The sequence below is a fragment of the Silurus meridionalis genome, chromosome 4, assembly GCF_014805685.1.
Source record: "Silurus meridionalis isolate SWU-2019-XX chromosome 4, ASM1480568v1, whole genome shotgun sequence".
NCBI classification, from domain to species: domain Eukaryota; kingdom Metazoa; phylum Chordata; class Actinopteri; order Siluriformes; family Siluridae; genus Silurus; species Silurus meridionalis.
The window spans coordinates 8,624,478-8,648,334 of record NC_060887.1 but is presented as its reverse complement, the minus strand read 5'-3'; the positions used below and the strand labels follow the sequence as shown (position 1 = coordinate 8,648,334).

General features: G+C 39.2%; 1 protein-coding gene across 2 annotated transcripts; it reads right to left on the bottom strand.

The window, feature by feature from the left end:
• Positions 1-1,541: 1,541 nt before the first annotated feature.
• Positions 1,542-23,569, bottom strand: dtnbp1a (dystrobrevin binding protein 1a). 2 transcript variants are annotated; one of them, XM_046847131.1, is made up of 10 exons: positions 23,321-23,569; positions 19,863-19,916; positions 19,665-19,715; positions 19,270-19,330; positions 17,202-17,334; positions 13,811-13,943; positions 12,732-12,754; positions 5,455-5,610; positions 2,709-2,855; positions 1,542-2,084 (listed from the first exon to the last, which is right to left on the bottom strand). In XM_046847131.1, exons 1-10 carry the CDS (start codon positions 23,374-23,376, stop codon positions 1,780-1,782), a joined length of 1,119 nt encoding a protein of 372 aa, XP_046703087.1. In that variant the 5' UTR covers positions 23,377-23,569; the 3' UTR covers positions 1,542-1,779. The 2 variants fall into 2 exon arrangements, with proteins under 2 accessions (XP_046703087.1, XP_046703088.1); XM_046847132.1 differs by having other exon boundaries at positions 2,709-2,843.
• Positions 23,570-23,857: the final 288 nt, after the last annotated feature.

Here is a 23,857-nt window from a genome sequence, read left to right as displayed (position 1 = left end):
GAGACGCCTGAATGTTAAGTGGACATAATAGAGCTGTAAAAAGGGTCTGCCTGGTAATTCTCATTTATTTCTTAATTTCTCATTGCCTTCTGTAAGGATGGTCAGATCCTTTTATGATCCCAGACCCCGAAAACTGCCATGCAACAAAACAAACTTTCTAATGTGATGAGAGGATCTCTTTAATCTGAGGAAAGAAAGCCATCTGTTCAGCTGCCCGCTCACCCATCCTTGAGCCTCCTCTTTCTCTCCTGGGGAGATGACCGGGTCAGGGAAAGGTGCCAGAAGTTTCCAGAATTCAAGCTTCTATACTTGCATAATGTAATAATTACATTTTAGGAATGTATGCATTTTTACCTCCACATGCTTGGTATTATTTTAAAGGTCTACGTGTGATTGGAAATATGATCTCAGTCCCATATCAGTAAAACAGACTTTAGGTTCAGAGAACATAAGGGTTGCCCCTGAGAAGATCCTTATCAGGTGTTGGTTTTACACTAGGTGACATTTGATTTTTAGGTCACGAGTACGAGTGTTTACGATGGTTTGGATATTTAAGGAGATTTGGCGAAACACTCAGGGAAGCATTCTGTAGTCAGAACTTCCCACATAGACTCTGTGTGTCTCTATTGCCAGGTACAGTAACTCTAACAATTCTTTTGTAAACTGCATTGCTCAACTATTTGGTTTTATACTAATCATGTGTAACCTTTTCCTATTATTTGTTTTAGATGTGACATTTGTTTATTGATTATTGCCTGGCAAATACATTTACAATTCTTGATTAATTCGGAAACTTCCTGAAATTATTTATATCTAGTTGATTATGTAGTCTGGTGTTACTGCAAATCTATGACCAGGATAGTACAAACTGAAGGCTCATGAACGGATGGAGCATAGAGCACCACGTCTTCTGATTTCTGATATCCTCTGACTAGGATTCGGATTGGCCAATGTGCCTCCGTGAGCAGGTATCATTAGCCGAGCACAAGTCTCTAAGCGACTCCAGGTCCAAAACGAATGATTATTTGAAAAGACGGAATATTTAGAATAATCTATTAAAATAAGGTGATCATATTAAATTAGATATATTCAGATTAAATCTTTATTATAAATTGCAGTCAAATTAGAGTTCAAAATTGGATTCATGCAACAAATTAATATCCATTTTAGTAATCTTTAGGACTAACACGCATCGTACCTTCACCCGCACCAGTGGATTCCGACGTTGGGCCATTGGGTGGGCACCCTTACACTTCCGTTTGCTTAAGTTTCCATGACATCTCGTTCCAGAATCCAGCAGTGTTGTACAAAACGTTCTGCATTCAACACCAGTCGTCTAAACGTGCTCAGCGATTTTATTCGCGTGCTCAGAGACACAGGAAAAAATTAAAAACTCAAACAAAACCTTCAATGCATTTATCTTTTTGTAATATATAGTTTTCTCAAAATGAATGCCATTAAAGTGCAAAAAAGTGAGCTTCAAGTTCACATCTTACCGTGTTTTCAGAGAATTATAATGAAATAGGTAGAATAACAGGTAATAGGTTTATTTGTCTGAGATGCTCAGCTTTTTAATGTAATACTTAGGCATGTGATACAATAAAAGGTATTTCTTAAGCAAAGTCACAGTGCTGAGAAAAACAAACAAAAAAAAAAGCAGGAAGATTGTTCTCGAACATGTGAGACACCTTAAAGCTCCACCTCGGGTTCGGCTCACTCGGCTCCAGGCTGCGCTGGGTCTGCTTCTGCGGACTGAACAGATCGGGCGGGTTTTTTTTGCTACTTTTTCCTTTCCTCAAAGGGCATTTTAGTGCTTGTGTCACTGTCGTCTGAGTTTTTGAGTCCCTCGTCATGGTCTATTAGACCCACAAGGGTCGTGTCAGCCTGCACCTCCTCCTCGTCGCACTGAACCAACGGCGAGTGTCCGGCATCGCTGCTCTCGTCGCTGCCGTCGTCCTCCTCCTCTTCATCCGGTCCCTCGGTAATGCCACTGAACGAGTCCGTGCAGGAGGACGAAACGGACGAGATGTTATGTCTCTGCTCTGTGTGGCTCGGAACCTTCAGGCTGATCTCAGCATCTGGAGCTGCAACACAACATGACAATAATATACTTCACACTCCACTCTTTCTAATTATATGATCAATACAGGCTGTTTTGCCTTCTGTATTTCTGACTTGCTCAAGGAACCTTAACATTCCTGGAAGAAACCTCAAGCATGTGGGTTGTAACTGGCTGCAATATTTTCTTGCAACCCGAATTGGTTGTTTTTTTACAAAATGTAAACATATTTGACACCCTGACCAGAATAATGCAGTAAATTAAGATGAATGAATAATTAAGTATTAAGTGGCCTGTATTTAGTATCACGTGACCCCCAATAACCCTGAATCCCATCCTGTCATTAATCTTCACAAGTTAGCACTTCACGTCTGTCTCCCTGCTTCGGAGTGAAAATCTGGTTCCATGGTGTAGTCCCAGAGCTGATACACACTCCCACAGATACTTTATTATAGATCATATTTTTTAATATATATTTAAAAAGACAAAATATCAATTTCTGTTTAGTATCTTGTACAAATAAAAATGTTTTGGGATGAACATGGAAGTATTACTAATTAAACAGCAGGTCGTTTAAATGGCTAAAGCAAACCCTAGAGCCAAAAACACACTGTAGTGCTGCCATCTGAAGCATGAAGGCTAATATTACCTCTGACTGCAGATACAGGACTGCTCTCATCAGCAGCAGAATTGAGGAAGACATCAAGAGCCTCATGGTCTGACACATCTGTAAGATCCATCTGCTCCAACATATCTACATTCACCTCCATAGAGGACATACTGCCTATTGGACATGCTGCACACACACACACACACACACACACACACACACACACACACACACACACACACACACACACACACACACATCAGTTCTTTAAGCCTTTTTAGTATATTTTCAAAAGACCATCGAAAGAAAGCAGAAATGAAGGACAAAAACACTGATACTTTATGATGAATAATATATACTACATGGGCAAAAGTATTGGGACACCTGTCTGTTCCAGCCATATGTGGTCCTTCCCAAACTGTTACCACAACGTTTGAGACACAATTGTTTAGGATGCCTTTGGATGCTGTAGAATTACATTTTCCTTCACTTGAACTAAAAGACCCAAACAATGCCTCGATCCACAAAGAGGGCTGCATGAAAATATGCTTTATATAACCTGGAGTGGAAGATATTCAGTGGCCTGCTGTAGAGCTCTAGAACCCTATTGAACACCTTTTGGATGCATTGGAATGCTGACTGCAGCCCAGGGCTCCCCCACTCTACATCACTAACTGACTTCACTAACGCCCATTTGTCTGGATGAGCGCAAACCTCTACAAGCACACTCCAAAATCTAGTGGAACATCTTCCCAGAAGAGTGGAGGTTGTTACACAAACATATGCCACAAACATTTGGCCATATAGTGTATATTGTACTTAAACAATATGACTAGCACTAGTGGTGAAGACAGGTGAAAGGAGTAGAGACTGGAATGCTGTGTTATGAGAGATCTAGAGTGAAATCAAGCAAATTAAAGGATTAGATTCTGGAACACAATCAGGGAGTTCAGGCATGAAGGATTATGGGTTTGAATATTCGATATGAAAGATGACATGATACAAGTTCACTTCTTAAGGCAACGATTTGATATTTGATGATACAGCTAAATCTGGTATAGTCTTCCATTAATCTGTGAATAATGGCTTATTTCTAGTAACAGAATTACAGAAAAATTACTTTAGATCATTAAATTATTTACATAAAAAAAAAGATTTTTCTTGTTACACACACCAACACCAAGTTGTGATGAAAGGTACTGAATAATAATCAATTTATAGTATTTTATATTATCTTGGGTATTTTTATGTGCAATACCTCTTTTTTGAGCTAAATAATTTTTTTCCCTTTTCTTTTCTTTTAAAAAAAATGTGCTGAAATCTTCTGTCGCCAAAACAAATTCCTTGTTCCTGAAATCCTAATTGGCAATAATGCACTTTCTGATTCTGATTCTAAATCTGATAAATAGTAATTCATGTACCTGGATTTATTTCAGTCATTGTATTTACATTAATGAATCAATCAAAAATCATTCCATTGCTACACCTCCAAACTAAAACTGTAACGCTCCCATCTTGGAAAGATGGTTTGAGCTTAGATTAGACTTTCTCTCACACATTGTCTTTAACCAGATCAATAACAGTGCTTTCTTTATTGAGACACATCCATGTTCTTTTTGTTTCTATGCAACAAAATAGTTCGGAGGCAAGAACACACAGGAATTGGACAGTGAAGACTGGAAGAAAGTTCTGTGGACAGATCCTGAATCCTGACAATTTGTCTCTAACAGAAGAACTTGTGTAAGGCTGAGAATAGCAAAGAAGATGTTAGCAGACTCACACTCACAGTTAAACATGGAGGTAAAAGCTTAATGGTTTGTGGTTGTTTTGGAGCAGGGAATGTTGGAGACTTATTTTGGGTGAATCCTGAAGCAACATGGCTTCAACACCAGACAATACCATCTGGACTGCGGTTATATGAACCAACTTCACAATTTAACAAGACAATGACCCAAAGCGTACGTCTGAGCTCTTTAAGCGTTATTTAGAGAGCAAACAGTCGGCTGGAGTATCTGTCATGGAACGGCCTGCCCAGGCACTGCACCTAAATCCTATTGAACTGCTCTGAGATGAACTGCATCACAAGGTCAGAAAAAACTAGTGAGGAACACCTTTGGCGAATTTTACTAAAATTATTTCAGCCGAATGAAGCACGTGTTTTGATCTGTTTATTTCTATAAAACCACTTTGGGACAATGTCTATTTTTAAAAGTGCTATACAAATAATATAAAACGGAACTGAATACCCATGCAGATGAGCTGTAAATATGGTACCCTCACTGTGTTTTTTAGAAATTTAGATCTCCTGATTACACGTATCTTTACTTCATTGTGTCAGTATGAGGCATAAGGCTCGCACTGCAAACACCACAAACTCTACACATGCACAGACATGCAGCACAGGCAGGAGGAGTTGAGGTGAGGTGAAGCCCCAGCGTACCTCAGAGAGCACAAGATAGCAGCATGACCCAGGAAAGAAGAGAGAGGAAAGATGAGACGGTAAATTTAAAAAAGCACTACATTGTGATCGGAGCTCTATTATGCTCCTACTTCAAACAGCAATACCACTCTTTAATATTTCATATTTCAGCAGAGAAACGTGCAGCGCTTTATCCACTCATCTGTACTGCGCTGTATATAAACAGATGCTCGGTCAGGATAGTTGCCATACTATTGGTAGAATTGACAGGCATCAGTTGACATTTGAAATATTCCCGAGTGTGTTCAGTACAAGAGGGTAAAAAGCGGTCAAGGTTGAGAAGCAGATCGTGTGTGTGGGTCTCACCTCGCCGGTCAGTGATCTGCAGGTAGCCTGTAGACAGATACTGATCCATGTCTTGCTGAAATGCCTCTTCAAAATACTTTTGCCTCTCCTTCAGCTTCGCTTGCTGTGCGTGCTCCATCTCCAAGACCTTCTGGGAGTGTTCAGCATGCAACTCGGCTAGCATGAAGATCAGAGAAACAGGGAGGGAGAAAGAGAAAGAGAGAGAACAGAACAGAGAGCAGAAATGAGACCTCACAAAACTGAAACTCGATCAAAATGGAGTAAAATATCGAATGACATGCCAACCCTGTTGCCAGTTACTGTCCTGAGTGCTCCTGTGAACACTGCTGTGTACCTCAATGCTACTTCCTGCAGAGCTCACAACCCTGACGTGTGCATGCACGAAGCAAAAAGGAAAAGCTGCAGATAGATTTAAGCAATTCTGCACTCAACACAGCTCCTCCTGCAGAAAACTGAGAGCTGAATACAGGCTCTGAATGTGTGAATGTGCATGTGTGAGCGCGTGCAGTGTGTGTGTGTGTGTGTGTGTGTGTGTGTGTGTGTGTTATCAACAGCGCTTCTTTATCTTCTTTATCTCCAACAGGAAGAGAGCTCACTCCACTGAATGGCAGGAAGCATGCCTTTGTTACTAAAGTGTAATCGTCTCTATTCTGTGTGTAGGCAACTTGATGTAGGCGCTGATGCTAGGAGTCCAACAAACATCCTGTAATGGAACGGAGGCAGAAACATGGTACAAAGCAAATGCATGGGCAAAATATCTGCTGCTGCTCCTGCGCTCACTATGAACCAATAAAACAAAAGCATATACACAACATTTACATTTTACAAAGGGCACTACTGCGTGCATTCGTGACGGATTTGCAAAAAAAAAAAAAAAAAGCCATTTGCAAAATGTTAAAAAAGTGGGTCATGCTGCTGCAGAACGGAGCCTAAAAATAACGATTAGTATCACTACACTATGACTATAATCGTACCTCAGCGCTGTCCTCCTTCCTGCAGGTCACAGCTACAGCTGCACAGAGTGCGCTCGCACCCCGACCATCCAAAAAAGTGGATTGTAGCAGTTCAGGCTGCTTCACTGACACTCATGATTCACTCATGATTTGTGTTTAGGCCTCAGGCAGACTGAATATACACCTTTACATGCATTATATATGGTGTTCACGTCGAGAAACCAAAGCCTCTCTAAAAGCTTTGTAATGCCGGTGTCTCAGGTAATGCCCACTGTTGTAAATGATGTATATGATGAGTAGTCTCAAGGGTTCGATGGAATCTTCAGATGATTTCACAGTAAGTGTTTGGAAAGGAGCGCACGTTATCTCCGTTGTTACGGACTATAATTCGACAACCAACTAATTCTTTTGGAAAAAGTCTTTGTGTAAATGTCACTTCGAGATCACTTTTTATGAATTTTGTAAAGGACATAGAGCTATTTTTATATCTTCTTTTATTTTGAATAAATTTTTTCTAATTTATTTCAAACTAAATAAAACAGTTTACAGTATAAAAATCTGAATTCCTATTAGTATGATCGTCTATAACCTCCTTAATATTTTAATTGCAAATTTAATTATAAACAATACCAGAGGTATGTGTTGGGATTAAGGCTGCAAAAGGGTGTAAAATTTCCGGTAACTTTCTGGAAACTTTCCAGAAACTTTCTGTAGGAACTTCATCTGGGAGATTGGGGGAATATTCCAAAATCTGAAACTTACCAGCAATTTATGGGAATTTACAGGAATTGATTACATATTAAATATATATGAAATTTGGGAAATGTATCATATACAAAAATAAATATAAACATTTTGTTTGGTAATAATGCATGCAAACTAATACAGATTTGTGAAAAAATTACATTTTTGAATAAAATTTGTTAGTGTAATTTTGTTTTGGCACAGGTTTTTATACATAAATGTATGTAATTTAGTTCATTAGTTGCCAAGATGGACATTTTTTGACTGAGGGGGCATGGCTTCAGTAACCCTGCAGTAATTGTAAACTGTGACTGATGTGACTGATGAATATGCAGGTAGAAATTCATCTAAAATTCCATTAAATCTGGTTGTTTTAAACGAAATTATCTTACAAGATTTTTTTTCAACTATAATTCCAATGTTATAGGCTAAGCTGCAATTTTAAAAATTCCCATTAATGTTTAATCCTGTTAATTTCCATGTATTCCCATTAATTCCCATGGAAAGTTTCCAGTCTTTAAAATTCCTGGAATTTTGCAACACTAGTTGGAAGTGGGAGCTGCAGGTTGCAGGAGTTTCCCGTTTTTACTCTCAAACTGGAGAGAGATGTGTATATTTTTTGAGAAAGCCAAAGAGTGCGTGAAACCCATTCTCCTGCCCCCTGCTACGTTCTCACGTCCATAATGTCCACTAACGTCTTTGTGTAACTCTATACATAAAAATATACTAAGATTATGAGGAAATGTACATTTCAATTAAATTGAACTGAAAAATGACAATATTGCTTCATTCGAGAATGATGACGTCCCCTCGATCATTGCTGAAACTATTCAGTGGTTAGATAAAAGTCACGTGAACTTGTAGAGAGGTCCTGGAGTACGAAGTAGATCTCCACTTCACTCAAAGAACCAGCACGAGTTAGATATGAAACGTGCTCATTAACAAAAGCCATGCTCCGTCTCTTCCTGGCTTCCTGAACAAGCCTATTCATCTGAAATCATTAATTTCTTTGAATTTTGGAATGAGAACCAAGTAAGCTGACTATGAAACATTGCAGACAGCCAAATAAATAAACATGCTGTGTTTCTGACACCATTTTGGGTGCAACTGAATGTTGGCGCTGCGGCAACTTAAATTGGCGCTGCGACAAGCAGAAATAAAGCTGTGACATGCTGTAGGAGACAGCTGACTACATAAAGAACTTTGCAGGTGTCCAAATTTTTATGAACCGAGCTGCATATACTGTCATGTCTCTAAGCGGGAGAGCATTTTGAAATCCTACAGCAAAAAAATTAATAAAAAAAAAAAAAATGTAAACAAAAATCACTTAGTGATCAGGAGATTCAAACAGTGTAGATGTTCCCCCTCAGCATAACTTCAGAACAACATAATGATGTCCAGTTTCTTCACGAGGTGCACTGTAGAGTCAAACTACTCAGAATGGACACGGTCTACTCGTTTCCTGCTTAGTTTTCTTTGCGCTCTGGAGGCTAATGATGTATGAAGGCATAACGTGACCCTCCGTCGTCACATTCATCACCCCGACAGAAGGGAAAGCAGAGCGAGAGTAAGAACTACTGAACAGTAAATCCTCCTGACTCATGATGAGGACGAGATATTAGTCATAATGAAAAAACAAAAAAGCCAATAAAACCATGGTTGAGGCTGAATGCTCACAGTACACCAATTATAAACAGTGATTGTGCTCAGAGAGCTCATTTGCATGTTGCATGGACAAAACCGCAATGACAATTGACAAATGATACGCTGCAGTCGCATCCATCAGACACACCACCTCTCGGTACTGCGTCGTCTCCCAGCTGCTAATCAGTGGAAGGGCACTCGGCTGATTGCTAACTACAGAGACAAAGCCTATGGGCCACTTAGGTTAATAGCATGCGTTAAGGAAAGAAGTGCTAACTGCTAATGCGCCATTTAGCGTAGAGCCAGGATTTGATTTTTCAACACAAAGTGTCCTTGGCTTTACCATGACTATGTTACAATCACAAACACAGCTGAGTTACACTGACCACCAATGATCAGCATGAGCCTGCCTTAAAAGGTCTCACAGTTAGCACTTTGGTATACGAGATTTCAGTGGTTATGTGGCATGACTGCAGGTGTGTCAGTCATAAACATGAATTCAAACATGGATTTCCATTTTGGATCGATTTTTATCTAAAGGAAGCTGAAAGCAATGTGTGGGTCTCCTGCCAACCGAGGGAATCCATAATGTTTTGGACAGCTGTCTCCTGGAAATCATTATGTCCAGTAATTAACTTTATATAACAAGCAACAATTATGAGGCAATTTGACTGGGAAAAATGCTGATGCTCGTTTATTCGATGATGTCCCCATGATCACTACTCATTAAATGAACACCATGATGCAGTAAAGTACCTTCCATGGAAATCTAAGCATCATTTTGAGGTCCTGGAATACAAAGCAGACAGATATCCACCTCTCTAATCTCTCCAAGACCTGGCCTTTCTTCAGGAGAGAAAATCACTCAGGATTATAGAGCAGCATTACGGAAAAGAGAAAAGCTCTACTGAAGATGAAGTGAGGACCTGCTCCTTATTTCCTTTTAAAGAAATATGCAGGTAGTCCCCGACTTATGATGGAGATGCATTCAGATGATCCCATCGTAACTTGAAAATATCAAAAGGTCAATATCAAAATAATGGGGTAGTATACTGTAATGTGTTGATGATTCAAATAATAATAATAAAAAGTATAATAATATTTACATTTTTTTATAATAATATAAAAGTATATATGTATGTGGCAGTGGACACGTGGATAAGAGGTGAGTGGAGGGCGGCGCATACGCTGCCATGTTCGCCTTCTGCGCAAAAAAAATGTATATGGTTTTATCATATCACTATAGTTACGGTAAGATCGAAAAAAATCTTGCAATTGGTTTCTGGTCATTTTTGCAGCCCCTGAAAGACCCCTGAGAAATGTCAGCATTGCCATGTGGTTTCAAACCACCAGAGGCTCTTTTCTTGACCTGTGAGCCCCTTTCTGGCCTCTTATTTATGTCATCTGGTTTATTCTCAGCCGAAAGACAAACACAAAAATGGTTTCCACACCACAACACAATCAGGGACAGCGCTTTAAACTCAACAGCCCGAGGAAGTTTCGATGAATTCTTCATAAGCAGCACAATAAACATCGTCCTTTTTGCATTTTCGAGAACATGATCCCTGGTGTTTCGCCTTCATACAATTATCCAGTAGTTTAAAAAAACAAAAAACCAGATTATTTTAGGTCCAAATAGCAGAAAAGCAGTTAAAAGTATATATAAATATATAAAACGAAAAAAAAAAACAAAATAATTGAGCATATTTTACAAAGTTATTCAAAACCCATACATACAGTATATTATGTCTGGTGAGCGGAGCCATATACAGTACATGCACACTATCATTCACCATGTAAACAGCAGCTGAACCGAACAGCATGAGCTCTTTTCATGCGAGCCAAAGCGGACTTATTTGCAAAGACCAGCATGGCCACCTCCAACATGCTGGACTCCATCCCAAACGCAACCTTTCACCAGTTTCACTAAAGCTCAAAGGGCTCTAGAGCATCTGACAAACAACAATGCGTCTTTGCCTCACGGAGTCGTCATAAAGAATAAAATCCTTTAAACAACGCTGCCTTCATCACCATGGCAGCTAAACTGCATCCACAGCGAAATAAACAAAAAAACAATTTGAAACACGATTTCCTCTTACTGCTGTCCACTGCTCCAGGCGTGCACGTGCTCCTGTCTCTGGCTTATGAAGACGAGAGTGTTAAGAGTCGAAAAATCAGAGGCTGAAAGACTCTGAGAAAAGGTTAAACCTGCATATCTTCACACCTTCTACAGTACGTACAGCCAATTTCAAGATCCCTCACACACCCACACGCATGCACACACACACACATGCTCTGTCATACACTGTGTGATGATGAAGCATCTCCTGCTCAGGGACACAGCGCTAAAGGAGAAGCAAGCTTGGAATGTACCATTCATAGCTCTAAGGGGGAGAAAGCATGTCTTGCTGTCACCTTAATTAGTTACTGGTCACCGTATGTTCGATTACATCTTAGATTAGATGAGATCTTTACAATCTAAGACACTGGTAAAAAAGATGAACATTTAAAAGGATTCCATTAAACAGCGATTGCTGAGTCATATTATGCGAATCTGTAGCCAAGGCTGTTTCACACAGGACTTACTTCACATTTAATCCATTCTATGTAATGATTTGTTATGCAATCTGTTTAAAGGAATTCAGCCAGTGCAGCCCAGAGGCACAAAAAGGCTGTTAGTGGCTGTTAACGCTTCATTTTAAGGTCAATAACAGCATTTATGGCCTCTGTAAAGAATGCATTGGAAGGAACCCACTCTATTTGGAGAACATTCGGATTTTGACACTGATTACTGGCAGTAATCAGCAGTTAGCAGTTAGAGAGAATGTTAGCTTTTCCTCCAAGTGTGGAAATAATCAAGTCCTTGAATTAATAATCACGGAGCTCAAATTCTCTCAAAGCTTGTAGTTCACTGTATGATCACATCATCACCACGATAACGGCTACTACAATTTAAACCCATTATATTGTTTTATTGTAATGATTCCTTTTAAATTCCGGTCACTAAAAATATATATTTTATGATAATGTGACACCAGAAATGCCAGCGACAACAAAACCGAATACAGAAGTACACTACATGGACAAACGTTTGACCCGACCATAAGATTCGTATATACTTTCAGAACATCCCTTTCAGTCCCCGTTTGCTGTTCTGGGAAGATGTTTCACTAGATTTTGAAGGGTGCTTGTGGAAATGTGTGGAGATTATTTTAAATACAAGAATGTTAGTTAAGTGAGATACCGATGTAGGTGAAGTGAGGAGGCCTGGAAAAAGTTTCCTCACAGTTTCCTCTCAGATATTCAGCAAATTCCCTGTCGATCACTGTTTCTAGGCTAGTCCCCTGCTTTAGTCTTCATTATTTTAGGTACCAACAAATAAAGTTCTGACATTATATTGACCTACTCTTTCCAAAACAAAAGCTTTTTATATAAATTTACTTTTTTGTTTTGGAAATGAGATGAGATGTCAGTTTATCACGGACATCATCGCATGAAATAGATGAATGGAGATCACCCCAATCACTGGCACTCGCTCAGTAAGGTTAATTAGCAGCTAATTGCCAAACCGCTCACCTCGCCATGGAGCAGTAGATGAGGTCCAGACGGTAAATGACAAAAATCAGAGGACAAATACACAGACAACACAAAAACACGTTTGTTCAGAAATAAACAGTTTTACGGAGAACAGAACTCTGCTATATAAGTATAGTATAGTCACAGTATAGTGCAGAATAAAAAAAAGTCGATTCTTAGATCAAAACTGGGTCTTAATGTCGTGGTTATATACAGTATTTGTGTTTAGATTTTCTTCAAACCTGTGGACTTTCTGTAGGGCCTTAAGGGCTGATGGAAATGAGACCAAAAATAAGCCCAAACCCACCCACATATCAAACACTACCACAGAATGAATACATTTATACACTCATTTCCTACCTTTAAGAGATTCCAGTTCTTTCCTACAAAATGGAAAAAAAAAATTTTACTCTTAGGAGTCGCATGTACACAGTATAACATCAACAGTCATTTTTAATTGCATTGCTGATAAAAAGATAAAAAGATCTATAATATGGTTTCAGTCCTGACGGCGAATCACACACATGCAGTACTTCACACATGTACTGCGCAAAGTGATTTCAAACAGAGATTGCTCTAGAAAGCTTATTTTTAGTCTCTGTTTTAGTGTACACGTCCTGCAGTTACACGCTGAACTCCTCCTACAAGTAATCGTTCTGATATTATCAAACACTTAGTATATAATACAGGTAAAATAAAAAGCCACTCGAGAGCCGAGCGTAATTTTATGTTTTTTTTGTTCTTTTTTTTTTTTTTTTTAGCTCTTGGCACAGTGTGGGTGACTAAAGATCCTTTATATCTGAATCAACAAGATTTAATTGTGTTCGTCTCTTTCTAAGATCGGCCTTTGATGCTGCAGCATTTTCTACCTAACCAAATCTTCCCTGTAATTCTATTATACCTACTTTATCATCTGTAAAAGGATTGGAAAAAAGGAGCCAGTTGAGAAAAGATGGAAAAGAGGAAAGAATTACTAAGGGCCCTTCAGGGAAATGCACTGATTTGAAAATCAAAAAACTAACTGAGGGTCAGATTATGAAACTGTCCAGAATAAAGATGAAATTATGATTAAAAAAAAAATCCAATGATGCACAGTCAGAATATACTATACATTATTATATACATTTATATGCAGCACAGTAAATCGTGTCAACTTTGCTACATTTATAAAGTAAATTCTTGATACCGTTATCATGTGCAACATACATGTTAGTCAAGCAATTTTATCACAGCAGAGGCGTAACACTACATTGTGCTCAAAAATCTAAACGATCAAAATGTCTTTACATCAAACAAGATTTAGGACTTAGAACATGGAGTCAGAGCTCAGCTCATGCTGTTATTATTGACCTCAGCTTTTCAGGTAGAGGAGAAATAGGAGAGAGAGACGGAGAGAAAGAGAGAGAGGCAGGGGAAGAGTGGTGTTAGACAGTAATTACCTCTTCTTTTTCTTGTAGTTCTCCAGCTGTAGAATCTGTAAGTGTTTGAAGCGCTGCAGCTCACACTGACCACACAGATTCTCTAAGTACGTCAGATGACTCTCGGTCTCCTCAAAGCTGGACTCGAGTTGAGCTGTAGGAAAGACCATAAAAATAGTTTTAGAGATCAGTACAATCTGATCTTTTTATTATGAGCTGATTATTCATGCAATCAACATAAAACAAATGGAACAACTATACACTTTATTTTTGGCCAATCAGACTGGATATTCAGCCCCACTGTTTGGTTTGGGCATTCAACGTAGCTCCTGTAGCTGTCGGTATAGCCAAACATTATACCTGTTCAGACAGGGGCAATCTGTGTGAATGTCCTGTCTGGGGCTGTCTAACTGGGAGCTCTGTCTGGGCATTTTATTAGAGGGGTTCTTTCAGGGGTGGTATGTCAGAAGTAATCTGACTGAGCTTTCTGACTGGGTGTTCTGCCACGGGGCAATATGACTGGGCATTCTGTCAGGAGATCTGAGGAGATGTGTCTGGGGTGCTCTGTCTGGGGTGCTCTGTCTGGGGTGCTCTGTCTGGGTGTTTCAACTAGGTGTTTTTCAGGGGGAAATATGAGTTTCCTTTCTGCCAGGGGCTTTCTGTCTGAAGTGAATCGTCTGGGCCGATCTGTCTGGGTGTTCACACTGGGTGTTCTGACTAGGCCTTCTGTCATTGGTGATCTTACTGGGAGAACTCTCTTGGAATTCTGATTGGGTGTTCACACTGGGCATTCTATCAGTGGTGATCTGACTGGGAGAACTCTCTGGGCATTCTGACTGGGTGTTCACACTGGGCATTCTGTCAGTGGTGATCTGATTCGGTTGGGTTCATCTGTATAGCCATTCTGACTTTATAGTAAAATGTTCCTAATACACTATATGACATGATATTTGTGCGTTCCAGCACAAAAAAAAAAAATCGAACATTTTTTTTTAGAGCCCACAGAATCGATTTTTTACAGTTTCACATACTGTATATTCTGTACAGGTGTGTGCCTACTGTGTACATTTTTTTTTGCTAAAAAATCTGCTTCACCTGTTAAAGCACAAGCGTGTGATCATAAAGAAAGAAGCACATTTGGACTGTGTGTGTGCGCAGTGTAATTGAACTAAAAATGACCAATCTGGAGTTTCATGTAAACACAATGAAGCTTTTTAGTGCCACCAAGTGGCTCATCTAGAAAAAGTGTTTTGTAAAGTCTAATGTGTACATAAACACACAGTCCATGTTTTGATTGAGATCGTTTAAACTGCAATTTGAATAATGAATTTAAATATATTTACTAGTAATCTGTAAGTTATGAGTTCATGAAGAAAACCAAGTCAAATATTTAGTTTTTACCTGCATGAAACCCTGTCAACAAATTTAAACTAAATAATGAAATCATTATCTGATAAGCTGAAACAGATGGAACAACAACAAACTCTGCAGTGTTGTGGCCTCGAGGCCTGCAGTCACGCACCAGTTTGGGCAAACCATGATCTTAAGTTACTAATTAAAATTCCTTTCCAAGCCAGAGCTGATCAGTGTGAGAAGATGCAAGAAATCCTGTTTCAAATCCTGTTTTTTCATGTTTCACAAACACTAGAGGAAGATCTCATAGCTAAACAATAGTTTGTGCCCTGATGCTCGAAAACATCTGGGGCTGAAATTTCATTTTATTCAAGATGCCGTCAATCCTTTTTTTCATGACACATATTTCACTAAAATAGTGTGGAGTAGACGATCCACCTTTTGGCACGTTTTTTGGAGAAGCCAGAGAACCCAGAGGAAACCCACACAAAGGCAGGAAAAACTCCACACAGACAGATCCTGAGTGAGGTTTGAGAAGGGATTCCCTTACAACATCCAGGGTTTCATTGTTACATTATAACTTCTCAATAGGAGAAAGAAAATCCAGTGAAAGTCCAGTGCGTTTCAAAGTTTAGTTTCTCTTCCACATCAGGCATTGACAACCTCAAGATCTGTTGCCTGCACCATATTCTGCTGGAAATGATCATGAGAACCTGTCGCTAATTGACAGAATGAGACAGAGGGAGTAAATATGAATCTCCTTTAGTTGTGAGCGCTAGCAGATGGCACTCCACAGGAGTTTCCACTTAGTGTCTTCATACATTACTGAGCAGCTGTTCTGCAAGGTTAATCAAGGTGATCTGACTGTTCCACCAAAGTGCAGTTCCTCTGGTGTCAGAGAGGCTCACAAGGTGGCAGAAGTGTCTCGCTCAGAACGCACAACACATCTCTAAAAAACAATAATCTTTATCTTATATAGCACCTTTAAGTAACATCTCAAAACGCTTTCCAAACATTAGAAGAAAAAAATAAATAAAGATAAAAAAAATAAAAATGAATAATAGTAATAATAATACAACTATTACTAAAAAATAAGAAGAAGAAGAAAAATTTAATAGGTAAATAAACATCACAGAATACAAAGATCACATAAAAGCTGTCCTGAAAAAGCGAGTTTTAAGAGCAGATTTAAATACAGTAAAAGACTCGGCCTGTCTGATCTCAGTAGGGAGAGAATTCCACAGCTTTGGTGCGTGTGAGGGAAAAGCTGATCACCCATAAAGCGTAAACGGGTAGTGGGAACAACTAAAAGACCCGAATCAGTAGAATGGAGATTTGGAGTGTATGCAGTTAAAAGATCAGGTGCCGTACCATGTGGGGCTTCATAGGTCAAAATTTTAAAATCAATCCGGAATCTGACAGGAAGCTAAAGCAATGACTCCAAAACTGGAGAAATCTGCTCATCAGACCTGGTCTTAGTCAGAATCCAGGGTGACCCCTGGCATAGAGAATATGGACAAAAGTTTGTGGACACCTTTTTAACCTCATTCTACTTTTGCTGTTATAACCTTCACTTTTCTGGGAAAATGTTTCACTAGATTTTGGAGTGTGCTTGTGGAGATTTGTGATCATCAAGCTAAAGTTGTTTTCAGAAGGGTTGAGCAGGCCAGTCAAGATCTTCCACTTCAACCCATGTAAATTATGGAGCTTGACTTACTGGAACAGGTTTGGGTCTCCTAGTATAATTAAGGGACAATTATATCATCTATCTTTTGTGCACTATTTCTTCTATTTGATATTCCAGACAGGTGGCTGTAAATGTTGGTCATCATACGATTAAACATCTAAAGTAAATATGGAAAGAATATGGATGATATAAAAAGTTAAGTTCATTAAAGTTAAACTTTCCTCGAATGATAAAATATATATGACCACACACAATACTGAGAGCATGGAGAAATGCAGGAGCATTAGATAAAACTGCCAGAGTCTTCATCTTGCTTGGCAGAAGATCGTGAAAAAGTGTGAGTTTTGTGTGTGTGTTTTGTGTCTGTCTCACCGACTCGAGCAGTGATGGACTTCAGGTCTGTAAGGAAGTTTGGGACCTGTTGTAACTGTTCCTGCAGCTGAAATAACGCTGCTCTTCTCCTCTCCCAGTGAGCTGAGAGCATCACCACTTCTCCATCCACCATCTGATAAGTGCATATGATCATATAGTGTGTGGTGATGAATACAGTATGCAGCATTTATGCAACACTCTTAATTAAGGAATTCTATTACTTTTCCCCCTAATTTAATTCAATTTAATGGTATTTTATTAGTATAGCATTTTTACAATGACCCAAAGCAGCAGAAAGAAAGAAAGAAAGAAAGAAAGAAAGAAAGAAAGAAAGAAAGAAAGAAAGAAAGAAAGAAAGAAACTTTATATTTGTCACATGTAAATTTTTCAGCACAGTGAAGTTCTTTTCTTTGCATATCCCAGCAATGCTAAGAAGCAGGGGTCAGAGCTTCTTAAGGGCCCTTAGCGATACAGAGACTTGAGCTAACACCTGTTGTCCACCATCATTGAACAGTACACCTCAACAATGATAAAACTATAATGACTGGACATTTGGTGGCACCCAGATGAGGATGTGTTTCTTTTTGAGTCTGATTCCTCTCAGGGGTTCTTCCTCTTTTCAGCTCAGTGAGTTCTTCCATGCCACAGTCGCCACCGGCTCACTCGCCTTATAGAGAACACACTTATAGGCACTAAATAAAACAACTGCAGATTGTCCATTAATGTGCCGCATTTTCTATATTTATCTACTGTATGTGCATTTCCCCCCCGTAGTAATTGTTTTGATGATTCCTGATCCTTAATGAGTGACAGATTATTACAAATAACACGTTCTGGAAAAAGTGTTTTAGTTCTCGGTATCAATGCCACGAGAAATATCACTTTCCTAGGTTTGTATTTCTATTAAAATGAATTCTCAGGACATCAAGCTTCTAACCTGCTTGCATTTTGATAATAAAGGTCAAAGTCAAACATAATCCAATTGAAAATGGCCTTAAAGTCAAACCAAAAAAAGACAGTGATGTGTGTGGTGCAGTCTGATGTGAAGTTTAATGTAGTGATTAACTTTCCATATAGACTTTACAGTTTTGTGGATTTGGAGACATTTTGTGTTCCTTGTTTCTATGCAATAAAATAAGTAAAAAAAACTGGACAGTGAATGACTAGAAGAAAGTTCTGTGGACAAAGGAGTCTTAAATATGGCATTTTGGGCTCCAACATAAGAACTAAGTAAAATGGAGAACAGCAGAGAAGATGTTAGCAGACTGCCTCACCCCCACAGTCAAACACAGAGGTGGAGCTTAAAGTTTTGGAGCAGAGACGGTTGGAGACTTATTCCGTGTGAAAGGAACCAACATGGCCACCATTCCCTACTTCAACAGCATGCGATCCATCTAAACTGCAGCTAATGGAAACCAACTTCACCATACAAGAAGACAATGACCCGAAGCATGTGTCCGAGCTCTGTAAGCGTTATTCAGAGAGCATTAATACCAATAGTAATATAATAATGGAGTCTCTGAACCTCATGTGTTAATTCTCTAGGGGTATGTGTGTGTTTCTTTCCTATGGAAGAGGTGGCACCAGGATGCAACAGCAGAGGCAGTGTGATGCTCTGAGCGATGTTCTGCTGAGGAACCTTGAGAACTGGCATTCATGTAAATGTTGATTTGAGAAATTCTACCCAACTCAACACTGTTTCAGCTAAGTATTCCCTAACATCTACTGCTAATGTCTTGGTGCAAGATGTCTCAGCACACCCTCAGAAGTCTTATGGAGTCCATGCTTTGACAGAGCTGTTTGTTGGCACAAGGAAAAACTACACAACATTTTCTATGAGGTTGATGGAAATTTTTTTTTAAGGCATCTGAAGTGTCAGAGTGAAGCTGTAGGATTTTCTATTCGGGAAAAGATTCAAAACAGAAGGACATTTCAGGACTGAGATCTCTATGACAATCTATACGTTTTTTGTCATGCTGGTGGTGAGGGAACGGCTGTAACAGACTTTAATGTGTGTTCGATGTGTCACTGTTAGACATTAAACAGGCTCAACCCTCTGCCTACTCACATCTGCAGCTTTGGCACATTCTTTGGTTCGTTTGTGCAGCATCACCCAGGCATCCTCATATCTACAGAACAAAATGAGATTTATTTTCTCAAGTTAATAAACGAATTGGAATGAAACTGATTTAAAAGAAGAACAACATTTAAGAGGAAGAAGAAGATAAAATAACATTTAGTAGAAAATCATTTAGAAAAGATGATTTAAAAGATGAAAAAAATCTAGAAAATTAATAAAGAAGAATATATAGAGGGAGAAGATTTAAAAGAAGATTTAGAACATGAAAATTATTTAGCAGGAGGAGAAAACATTTAGAAGATTTAGAAAATGAAAAAGATTTAGAAGATGATGATGATGAGACACATAACACTTCATGAATGCGAGTGTATCATTGCATATACCGATTCAACAACTCCAGTCCAGCAGAGTACTGAGGAAGATATTCTTCTCTTCTAAAAGACAGACAGCACAAATATGACTAACTGCATTTCACCAAATCCATTCATGCATTATAATTATGGTATGGAAAATAATTTTCCATTCATCTGTATGTCCATTTGAATTACTGAACTTTTGTATAATTATGAGCATGTACACACCTCTGTTTCTTCTTCACTTTGGCCTCCTTGGACTTATCACTCAAGGTCTTGATTCTGAAAGGGAAGAAACAAAAGAGTCTATGAGATTTTCACATGACGCTGCAGTTTGTGTGCATGAGATTGTATTACAGGAACGTCCTTCACACACTTGTGCTGAATGGAGTAGGAGTGATGTGGTACTGCATGAGTTCCCTCTCAGAAAGGGTTCATGAAAAGGTACAGTTTTTGCTACACAGTGAACTTTTCCTTGGTAATCTGTGCTGTATAAACATGAATCATATCTGTCTGATGGGCAGCGATCCAGTAACTGTGTGGTAATCATTACCCCTTAGCTAGATAAATCCTGAAGCTATATTCCTTATAAACTTGAATTGCACTGACTAACGTGGTCATTTTCTACAATCGCACATCTACTGTTAGAGAATCTGCATCATGGAATCTGTATCCCACTGTTCGTTATCAAAAATTATAATGAGATCATAATGTGAAAAGTATTAAACTGCTATAATTAATCTGTGTAAAACTGGCTTTAGGCAGTCCAGGGGATTCGTTCAGGGCCATTCTAGTAAACAGTAGTGGATTTAGAGCACTGCTTTACAAAAGTGTTTGGATTAGTTGATCTTTGTTTGTTTACTTCCTCTTTCTGCTTTACTTTCTGTGTGGTTCAGATTTAAATTTTTAATAACATGCATATCAGCCTTTAATCCCATTTACAGTGCATCTGTAAAAAAGTATTCACAGAGCTTTTTCCACATTTTGTTGTGGAAATTATTCTACTAATTATTCTACAAACAAAACCCCATAATGACAATGTAAAAGAAGTTTGATTGAAAGCTTTGCAAATTTATTAAAAATAATAAAAAATAAATACTTTACATGTACATAAATATTCACAGTCTTTGCCATGGCACTCAAAATTGAGCTCAGGTGCATCCTGTTTCCCCTGATCATCCTTGAGATGTTTCTTCAACTTGATTGGAGTCCACTTGTGATAAATTCAGGTGATTGGACATGATTTAGAAAGGCACACACCTGTCTATAAAAAGTCCCACAGTTAACAGTGCATGTCAGAGCACAAAACCAAGCCATGAAGTCCAAGGAATTGTCTGTAGACCTCTAAGACAGGATTGTATCAAGGCACAGAAACATTTATGCAGCACTGAAGATCCCAATTAGCACAGTGGCCTCCATCATCCATAATGAAAGAAGTTTGGAACCACCAGGAAGCTTCCTAAAGTGGGCCGCCCACCAAACTGAGCGATCGGGGCGAAGGGACTTAGTCATTGAGTTGACCAAGAACCTGATGGTGACACTAATAAAGCTCCAGTGTTTCTCTGTAAAGAGAGAAGAACCTTCCAGAAGAACAACCATCTCTGCAGCACTCCACCAATCAAGCCTGTGTGGTAGAGTGGCCAGACGGTAACCAATCCTTAATAAACGACACATGAAATCATGCCTGGTGTTGCCAAAAGGCACCTGAAGGACTCTCAGACCATGAGAAACAAAGATTGAACTTTTTAGGCTAAATGCCAAGCGTAATGTCTGGAGTAAACCAGTCACTGATCATCACCTGGACAATACCATCCCTACAGTAAAGCATGGCGGTGGCAGCATCATGCTATGGGGATGTTTTTTAGCAGCAGGAACTGGGAAATTAGTTAGGATCGAGGAAAAAAAAGAATGCAGCAATGTACAGAGAAATCCTTCACCAAAATCTCCTCCAGAGTGCTCTGGACCTCAGACTGGGGCGACGGTTGATCTTTCAACAGGACAACGACCCTAAGCACACAGCAAAGATAACAAAGGAGTGGCTAGGGGCGACTCTGTAAATGTCCTTGCGTGGCCCAGCCAGAGCCCAGACTTGAACCTGAATGAACATCTCTGGAGAGATCTGAAATTGTCTGTGTACCGATGCTCCACATCCAACCTAATGGAGCTTGAGAGGTTCTGCAAAGAAAAATAGAAGAAAAACTTTCTTTCGGCTTCTCCCTATAGGGGTCGCCACAGCGGATCATCCGCATGTTTTATTTGGCACATGTTTTTACGCTGGATGCCCTTCCTAACGCAACCCTCCCCATTTATCCGGGCTTGGGACCGGCACTAAGAGTGGCTGGGGGTTGGTTAGAAGAAACTGCCCAAAAATAGATGCCAGGCCGGTATCATCAAACTCAAAAAGAGGCTGTAATTGGTGATAAAGGTGCTTCAACAAAGTACTGAGCAAAGGCTGTGAATACTTATGAATTACTTTTTTCATTTGTTTATACATTTGCAAAAATTTCAAACAAACTTCTTTCACTTTGTCATTATGGGGTTTTGTTTGTAGAATTTCAAAGGAAATAATACATTTAATCCGTTTAGAAATAAGACTGTAACGTAAAATGTGGAAGAAGTGAAGCACCTTGAATACTTTCCAGATGCACTGTAAACTGGTGCGCTAAGAATAACAGAGACTTTTCGCATAAACTGGGTTGATTAAGAAAGCGTCTTTTGACAAAAATGGACATAATAAATCGTAGTACTTTGGGTACCTAAGTACATTCAAAGACAAATACTTTTGTACTTTCACTTGTTACTTTTACTGGAGTAATATTTTTCCTATTGTATCTCTATCTTAACTTCATCCACCACTGTGTGGAACATCCTCAGTTGCACAGTATTACACATTGAACTCTACTGTATTATAAATCGGATTGTTGTACTAAACGAGTTATTGCTCCAGAAAACTGCATTCGATAAGCGAATTACAGGATCATGTTTTGAAATCACAAATAAGGGGATCCAAAGCAACTATTATACATATATTTATAATACATATAATGCAATACAAGTGTAATTTATCATAACACAGTTTGGTATAATGCAACATTTACTCTTGCTCTAAGTCTGATTGTTGGCCTTTTACAGGAAAAAGGTTTGTGTAACCCATGTATTAATACTGAAATTTTCAAACTACACATAGTTGTGTGTGCTGTTTTTCATACACTTTAATACAATCAACTGTTTCAAATACAAGCTCAAAATATCTGGCTTAATGTGTTATAGAGTCGGGACACATTTAGTGGTGAAATGTAAGCAAACCAAAAGTAAGTGCCCCCCCCCCGCCCGCCCGCCTGCAGTCCTCCATGTGACAGTCATGTGAAAGTATTTGTGTTTGTTTGGAGCACTGCTGTGGAATGCAGGAAGCATTGAGCCAATTAGAAGACTCAGATTAGCTTAGATTAATGGTATTATTTTCATTATTCTCATCCGATCGTATGTGCAATATGACTATAATTACTTAATAATAAAGAAACACCAACAGGAAATCAGTACACACTGAGGGGCCGCGTCCCAATCCGAGAACTGCGGGGATAGGCGCAATCAGAGACCCAGTGTGATATAGGCATGTTCAGGAGAACGCAGTGCAGAAGATAGATGTCAGGTGTGTGTGTGTGTGTGTGTGTGTGTGTGTAACATACCCTGATGTAAAGTCTTGCTGCACAATCTGCAGTCTCTCTCTGAAATTCTCAAACATTTCCACCTCTAAGCGTTTCCAGTCTCAGCTGTGAAGTCTTAGCATCTAGCGACGTGATGAAGCTTATAATTATGACAGTTCATCTCAAAACTCCGTCTATTCACCAGTGGTCCCAAATCAGACTACGAACACGGGTGGAGCAGTGAACTTCCTTCACACCGTATCAACACACTTGTCACTTCTGTTTCAGCCCTAGGACACTACGCTTGTTTTATTTCTCCCACCCGTATTCCGACGAACTACTCATTCTGTACTGTGATTGGCTAAGAGCTAAGTAGTTCTGTTATCTGATTGGATAATAGGAAGAGGGACGCACGCACATAGGGTGGGATTTATCTGAATACGGGTGGGTGCGGAAGTAACGTGAGGATTCGTTGTTCGTTTCCACACTTCCGGGTATCATGTCGACGCCCACATGTCGAAGCAAAACAGTGATTGGTCCCGTGCCAGAGGAAGAGGGCGTGGCCTGAACTCTCTGCGC